Raw genomic sequence first — 8,440 nt, 5'->3', positions numbered from 1 at the left:
AGTAAATTTTAGAGAAAGAAAGTAAACCAGGCCCTGCACTGAAATACTGAACGCATCAATAACGGTGGTCGGGATGCCCATGGCGCAGGGAACCAGAGGACCATGGAAATTGACATCATCAACAAATTCGGATGCTGCTGCTAGTGCGGCACAGTGGCTCACCCCAGCTCAGCCCCAGCATGAGCAGCCATCTCAGTCACCCATCATTTCACTGGCCATGGCCAGTCAGTCGCCACTGTCCTTTGTGCTTTGCTTTGCTTCGCTTCACTTTTGACCGAATCTTGACCGTCTCCAACGTGTTCGTTTGGCTACGGCTTGTTGTAAATTATCGTAAATTTTTAGTTGGAATAATATTTTTCTTTCACACAAATCAGTCAACCGTACTTTTTTACGAACCAGTAACGATACGAACCAGCCAACCGAACATGCTACAATTCGTTGCTTCTGTCCTCACACAGTCACAGACTCACATATCTCTCGCTCCTGTCAGGGAGGCGTCAGCCAGCCTTCACCTCACTTCCTCGGGTATTTGGTACTGTAACACTTTCGTTTGTATTTGACAATTATTATCCAATCATGGCCTAACTAGGCTCAAAAGATTCGTCTCGTAATTTAAGATCAAACTGTATAATTAGTTATTTTTTTATCTACATTTAATACTCAATGCATGTGTCCAAAGATTTAATGTGATGGAGAGAAAGTGAAAAAAACTCGCAATCTAAACAAGGCCCTCAGCGTCTGGAAAAGTCAGTTCGCTCCGTCCCAATAAAAGCGGTTCATATTTAACCAAATTTCTAATAAATACTATTCACATTTACCGCTCCAAATTAATTTATTATAAAAATATATATTTCGTAATTAATCTAATAATATTTATTTAATATTATAAATGTTGATATTTTTTATCTATAATTGATTAAACTTAAGATACTAACCCATGACACTGTATTAGAATTGTATTCTTTTCTGGATGGAGGATGTACAACTACTCTGCTCCTAGTTCTACTTTGAGTAGTTGATGAAATCTCCGGTTTACTCCGTATGTCCTCTGGTTCATTTGAAGAAGCCGGTAATGGGAAGCTAGTTTTTCCTTTGTCTGACTCATAGTTCATTTCTAAAAAATAGAGGAAAAAATACACCTTCTTAGCACAGTGTAGGATATCCCTTAGAAGTCCGAGCTGTTTTATAAAAAGAAACCTTTTCAAATGAGACCCAAATATTGTATATGAAAAAGGCATTAGTAGGTTATCAAATCTCAAATTTAACTAAATATTGTAAAAAATGCTAATATTTATAATATTAATAAATATTATTACATTAACCGTGTAACGTATTTTTATATGCTATTTTGAGATATAAACATTGATTTTTTTTATAAATGTAGTTAAATTTGAAATTGATTGCCAGAAATATGACCATACGTGTCAAGTCAAAGACTTGAACCCCGGTGGACAGTTTCTAAAAAAAAAAACCCAACCAGCCAAACTACCGTGAAGTTAATATTTTTGGGAGAAATGGACAATCTGCAAACACACGAGCAATCACAACAACAACAAAAAAATGATACAACCAAATAATCATCCATTCTAAAATAAGTGTACTTCTAGACTTTTTTTAAAGGAATCAATGTTACTTAGAAATATTAAAAATCATTTCAGCATTTAATGATTGTAATTCGGAAATAGAGAAAGCAAAAAAAAAAATATTAGAACTAGGTGGACTATACTTAGAAGTGCATTTATTTTAGGATAAATTTGAAGTGCTAGAAGTGTATTTAATTTGGCACGTAGGGAGGGAGTACACACAAAAGAGAGAGATGACACATTTGGTTTTATATAAAAAGAAAATTAAGTAAGGTAAGGGAAAATGCCAAAAAGGAAAACGGAAAAGAAACAAGTGACTCCACCTATCCACCCGCTTCCTCATAAGGACGGAGGGAAGAAACGAGGCCGCAACTCCGCGCGAGCAACAGCCAACCACCCACCTCACGTTGCGACCTGCGAGCTCCACCTCCACCCGCCCGCGCGCGCCCACGCCCGGAATAGGCAGTGGCAGCAGCAGCCAGCCAGCCAGCTAGCCGCGCCCCGCCATCGTGGGAGGAGGCCCATGCCGCGGGGGCAGCAGGGGGCAGGGTAGAATGGGCAACGTCACGTCGTCGGTGGCGGCGCGGCTGGCCTTCTTCCCGCCGGAGCCGGCGACGTACGGCATCGAAGCCCAGGACGGCGCCGGCTCCCTGCTGCGGATGACGGGGGTGTCGCCGGACGCGGGCGTCGAGGTGCGCGCGCTGCCCACCAGGGCCGGCACGCGCGTCGTCTCCGCCTTCTGGCGCCACCCCGCCGCGCGGCTCACGCTGCTCTACTCCCACGGCAACGCCGCCGACCTCGGCCAGATGCTCGGCCTCTTCCTCGAGCTCCGCGCGCACCTCCGCGTCAACATCATGAGGTCGGTGAGCTCACAAACATACGCCCCTCCATTGCTTCTGCTGCTCGATCGGTTCCTCTAAGATTTTTGTTTCCCCACTAATATTACTTCTACGCGAGTAGATTTGGATGCCTGTTTGTTGTTTGTACGCCATCCAATTACGAAGATACGTACATTTATTTTGATCAATGCAGGGCATGTTGGTTTTATTCCCAAGGGGAGTTCAATTGGATTATCTTCTTTGTTTGCAACAAGTCAGCCAGTTGCTAACTGATTGTGAGGAGATCTGATTTTGTCCGTGTTATTGAACAATCGGTTCAATTGAATGAGTCATAAAAAATCTATCTGTGAACTCATGTAGTCATGTGCTCTTGTTTAATTTTCCTTTTCCTGAATAGTTCGGTCAGAGCTGCAAGCCTGCAAAAGTACAGCTTTAGTGTCTCCGTTGTTTTCTGCATGGCAGTTATAAGCTGTCGTGATCTCCTTTACCACGAATCCGAGGCTAGAAAAACAAGTATTGCTTGGAGAAGGCATGTGGAATCCCATGTCTCATGAACAGTTCCAATTATTGTACTAGTACATCGTTTCACAAGTCTTTGTTCTGTTGCTGATGAATGCTGCACCGGGTCCTGGTGTACCTCTGCCGTTCTTGCCTGCAGAAATTTCAGTTAGTTACCGGCCACAACTCTGACACAAGATCAGAATTTGTATGCTCGAATTGTGCCCTAATTATGTTGTATATATGCAAAACTGCGAATCAGGATCAATTTTGTGCCTCTTATCGGTGTGACTCTGTAAAAATTGGGAGTTGCAGAGTAAAGCAGAAGAGCACCATGTCCTTTCTTCTTGTTCTAGCCCATTGTTTCTGCCCAGCCAAATAAAACCACCAGGATATCTGCTAATTTTGCATCAAGTCCAAGTTTCACTGGCAGTTGGATGTATAACTTTCTAGTGATCTACTCAATACCTACTGTTTGACTTTAGGAACAGAAGTTTTTCCACACCAGAAAAGTTTCCATCTGGATTTTGATTGAATGCTAACTTTTCTTTAGAACAATAGAAAAAACTATTATGTTGAATTACTTGCCGACATTTTCATTCAATAATTGTTACATTGACTAAAGCTGTTTCCTCTGTTTTCTTTTCAGCTATGATTATTCAGGCTATGGCGCCTCTACAGGAAAAGTAAGTCTCTAAAATCTCAAGTGATTTCAAGGGTAGAGATGTGGTTCTCTTGTTGCTTGAATTTGACGTTAAGTTGTACCGGATTAAATTGTCAGTTTGTCTGGACGTATGGTCACCAATTATTTTTTCCCCTTGAACAGTCACCAATTCCTTTTTCTCTTGAGATCAGATGTCTCCTGTATATGATTGTGCCACATTGTTAGGGATGACTCCTACTAGCAACTGTTAGATTGGACTGTTCCCTATCCTTTTAGCGTAATCAATCCTACGTTCTTCAATAGATCTATGGGCACCCTTAGCCTCATCAAGGTCAGGACTTTGGCAAATATCTGGTTAGCCTCTTTCAATTTTCACCTACACCATCAATAGTCCCCAAGGAAGGGGGGAACGGCTGACCATTGCTTTCTTGATCTAGACCATAGCACCTTTGTTCTGGTAGCCATACTTTTTACAAAGTTTTTAAACTAAGGGACCATCATATTAGGTAATCATGCCTACTCAAGAACTTGCTCGGACTGTGAACAATAATGTTGCATGTGTGCTTGTTCCCATAAGTCGCACATAGATTTATGAACTATCGAACACTTCGATTTAGAAAATAATAAATGATGGTAGGCACGTTCCTGTCTATGTACTGTGCACCTAGCTGTATCTGTTTTCCAGGTTGTATGTAATGCAGACTAACTGAGTTCCCTTTGTGGTCTAACACAGCCATCAGAGTACAACACATACAATGACATAGAGGCTGTTTATGATTGCTTAAAAAAGGAGTATGGGATAGAAGAAGAGGATTTAATCCTGTATGGGCAATCAGTTGGAAGTGGACCAACATTGCATTTGGCCTCACGTTTGCAAAAGTTAAGAGGGGTTGTCCTTCACAGTGGTATACTCTCTGGCATACGGGTTCTGTATCCAGTGAAAGTGACACTCTGGTTCGACATCTTCAAGGTATGTTTCATGTTTGCACCATAATTCGATAATTCCCCTTCTGCTCCGGAACAGCGTTTACTTTGTTATCCAAATCTGGCTAACTTTCATATATTTTACAGAACATCGACAAAATAAAGCAGGTTGACTGCCCTGTGTTAGTCATACATGTGAGTGGGCTTTTAACCTCGTTTTCTTAATCTAAAGTCATCTAATTTTTTCCTTCACTGTGATTGCCTTGCTAGTTTCTGTATTACTATTGTCGAGATGCATCATATACAAGTTTATGATTTTGTTCCCTTTAAAACAAATTAGGAAAATCTGTAGCCACAAATATCTGACTAATCTGTCTCTCAGCAACTTATTGACCTCTAGCATTTCTTGTACGTATATTGGTGTGTCATGACTCTCGGATCAGTCAGGAACTATATATGCATGCTAATCCTTCAGATTGATCTATGGCTAGACAACTTTGTGTAATCCTTCAGATTTTCTTTTTGACCTTTTCTGTCTCTTGACACTCTGTTTGTATCCTTGCACCATTTAACCTTAATAAATTTTCAGTAGGGGTTTCAACCCCTCCTGTTCCATAAAAAAACTATATATGCATGCCTCTATGATCCCTATTCTGAACCACGATCCATTCAATCCATTTCCCAAGTACTATATTTTCAAACGCGCGTTGCTGAACAATGACTCGTGCCTCATGCATGAACTAATTAACGAACGACCCAACAAGTCACGAGATCAAAAGTTGTCAGATTCTGAATTACCACCACCCAAGTAGTTTCTACTGTTTGTACTATCTTGATTGACTTTGTGAACCGTATATCCATATGGCAGGGCACAGCCGATGACATCGTGGACTTCAGTCACGGCAAGCGCCTGTGGGAGCTTGCCAAGGAGAAGTACGAGCCGCTGTGGATCAAAGGCGGTGGCCACTGCAACCTGGAGACGTACCCGGAGTACATCAGGCACCTGCGCAAGTTCATAAACGCCATGGAGAAGCTGGCCAAGGACAGCAAGGCGGCCCAGGCGCCGACGTCGTCGAGCATGGCGGGCGAAGTAAGACACACCAAGTGCTTGAGATTCGGGAAGAGATGAGGTCTCGGCCGTCTTTAGCCGTGTATGCCCAGTCACTAACCCTGCTGCGTGCATCGCATTGCTGCTGCTCGTGTCGGGTGCAAGTCGAAGCGATAGCACAAGTCGTCAATGAGGAAGGCAGGCAGGCGGGTGGATGCTGGATGGGGTTTCCTGTTGAGTTTTACGTGCTCTGCAGATGCCGACGACCTGGGAAGGAAATGCAGTCCAGCAGCAGCAGCAAGTCAGCAACCCCTAGTTCATGTATGGTGCGTGTGAGTTGAGTTCAGAGTAGACAGACAGACCTGTGGCTGCTGCAGTGTTCTGGAGATGAGGAGATGCCTTTGTTTTCCTAGTGGACGCCACGGATTAGCCTGTTTGTAGCTCAATTTTTTCTTGTTCTTTTTTGTTTTCGCCACCTGTATTGTAGTCACTGTGCAAAAGAATTCGTTCCGATTGTTGCAACAAAGTGAAGTGCGCTATGACTTGTGAGGGAGTCTGTGAGCTGACGAGTGACGACCATCATGGATTCATGTCCATGTCCTTGTCCCTCGGTTTGAGTACGTAGGCTGCAGTCAGAGACGGGCTGTGCTGAGGCGAGTTTTGACCCAGAAAGCTAGCCCGGTTGCGTCCTGACCCCATCCCGCGCGCGCCCGCGGGCCGTGATGAAAGAAAGCGTCGTTGGGCTGCCATGGTCGGGCCATGCACTCGCGCCGCTGGCCCGGGGGACCTGGTCTTTGGTGAGAGGAAGGAATGGCTTTGTCTCTCCTGGTGCTGCTCGAGCTCGATCTCTCTCCGCATGCAGACGAGACGACGACGCAGATCTCCGTGCTTGTGTGCAGACTTGCAGTTGCAGGCTGGAGGCTGCAGGCACGCACGCTGCTAGAGGCTGCAGCTTCTGCTAGCCAGCAGCCAGATAGCACGGCCGGGGGTCCATGTGCAATATGCAACCTGTGCATGCATGCATGCAGTATACATGCTCCTGTACCGGTGTGCATGCATACCTGTGCATCAGTATATGCACAGAGTCTTGGCTCTGCACCTGCACTGCACGCAGCTGGCGCTAGCGACCTGCCCCTGCCCGCAACGAATAAGCATGCCTCGGTCGTCGTTTGGCCGATGATCCACGTACTTTTACCCATCGCTCCATGCCTCGTTCGATCGATCGATTAATTGCACTTGAACGTGGTTCTGACAAATAGTAGTGAATCCGTACGTGCATGGTTTGGTCTACCGGCTTCTGCGTGCCTCGGAGAGTGCGTTGCGTGCTTGCTCTACGTATTGAGACTTGGTGGCTGGCTCGGTGCTATTTGCATTTTGCCAGATGATGCTACCACTGTACCAGTCTGCAGTATATGCTACCATACTGACGGTGTATTCTTTTATTAAAAAAAACAAAAACACGTTATATAATACATACATATATATATAGATGCTTATAGACGCACGCATGTATACATGCATACATACTTGCACGTCTCACTCTCTATAAACACTTTTAAGAAACTGAGCTAGCAGATTTTGAAACTTCTGCTGGCTGGCCAATCTGTGGGTCTCTGCACACCCACGATCGAACCAAATTTTCATCCTAGCAGTATGCTAGCTAGCTGGCGACGGCCATGTCTCCATGTAGTGCCCTGTGCCCTTATTCTAGCTATTTTGCTCTACCTTGGTCATGGACCAAATCCTAATGGGGTCTTTCCACTTTCATCAATAGGATATCATATCTTAGCATTTTTGTGATATGGTATGGCAAAAGCAGTAAAGAAGTTGAGAGATAATTAATTAAAAGGTTTCATTTACATATTAACAATGGCATGGCACGTGCACGGGCATAGGCGGTAGTAGCTAGTCTAGTACGTATATATCAGTGCATCACTCCTACTCCGTATGTTTTATTATACGCTACACGCGAGTACTAGCTAGCTAGGCGTTACGTATATGCTAGTATATCCATACATGCATGCATGCTACGTACGACACGATGGAACGTGGTTGCAGGGTCCCGTACCGTACGACTGCGAGCAAGAGCAAGTAGTAGAGCCATAGTAGAGGCCGGGATGGAGTAGAAAAAGGTAAAAGGGTTTCAAATTAATAAAATAGAAGGAGGTTATTCAGTAGCCATCGTAGGTTTCATTACTTTTCTTCCATTCAAATTAAAAAAAGCTAAAAAAAAGGATAGCGAATGCTCGATTCACCATTGATAGCTTTATCCCTAAAAGGAGGGATATTATGATAATAGCGGTAGATTCAAACAAGAACTTAATGAAAAAAAAGACAAGATAGAAAAAATTCTTAATAATCCGAAGCCCACCTTAATCCATATGTAGTGTGGACGTGTGGTAGTACTATTTGTATGCCGCCGATGAATACTAAGGGCCCGTTTGGTAGAGCTCCGGCTCCAGCCAAAACAACTTTAGTTGTAGCTTTATCAGGGGAGCAGATTCACTTGAGGAGCTGAAACAGTTTTTTGGACCGTTTGGCAAAACAACTTCTCTCCTGGGTTAGAAAGGGTAAAATCTCCATAGTACCCTTATTTATTTTCTTTTTCTTTTTTCTTTCTCTTTTCTCTTTCCTTTTCTTTCTCTGTCTTATCTTCTCCAATCTCCACCGCACATTTTCTTTCTCTGCCTTCTCCACCACACATTCTTCTCCATCAGATGGACGCCCTGCCCGCATGGCCGCATGGCTGCAGCTTGACGCGATGACACCCCCGCGATCCGATGCCTCAACGCACTGCGCAGCCATGGCGCCCCTGCGCACGTGCCCTGCGCTCCAACGAGCGCGCCGCCTCCACCACTCTCCGCGCGGCCGCGCCGTCGTCCCT

General features: G+C 44.4%; 1 protein-coding gene across 1 annotated transcript; it reads left to right on the top strand.

The window, feature by feature from the left end:
- The first annotated feature begins 1,943 nt into the window (after nucleotides 1-1,943).
- LOC136464709 (uncharacterized) lies at nucleotides 1,944-6,091 on the top strand. Its single transcript, XM_066463666.1, has 5 exons — nucleotides 1,944-2,442; nucleotides 3,570-3,606; nucleotides 4,318-4,554; nucleotides 4,656-4,703; nucleotides 5,377-6,091. The coding sequence occupies exons 1-5, from the start codon at nucleotides 2,138-2,140 to the stop codon at nucleotides 5,635-5,637; spliced, it is 888 nt and encodes a 295-aa protein (XP_066319763.1). The 5' UTR covers nucleotides 1,944-2,137; the 3' UTR covers nucleotides 5,638-6,091.
- The last annotated feature ends 2,349 nt before the right edge of the window (nucleotides 6,092-8,440 follow it).

This window comes from Miscanthus floridulus, chromosome 7, assembly GCF_019320115.1.
Source record: "Miscanthus floridulus cultivar M001 chromosome 7, ASM1932011v1, whole genome shotgun sequence".
Lineage (NCBI taxonomy): Eukaryota > Viridiplantae > Streptophyta > Magnoliopsida > Poales > Poaceae > Miscanthus > Miscanthus floridulus.
Note: the sequence above shows the minus strand (reverse complement) of the source record. Positions and strands in the feature narration are given on the sequence as shown.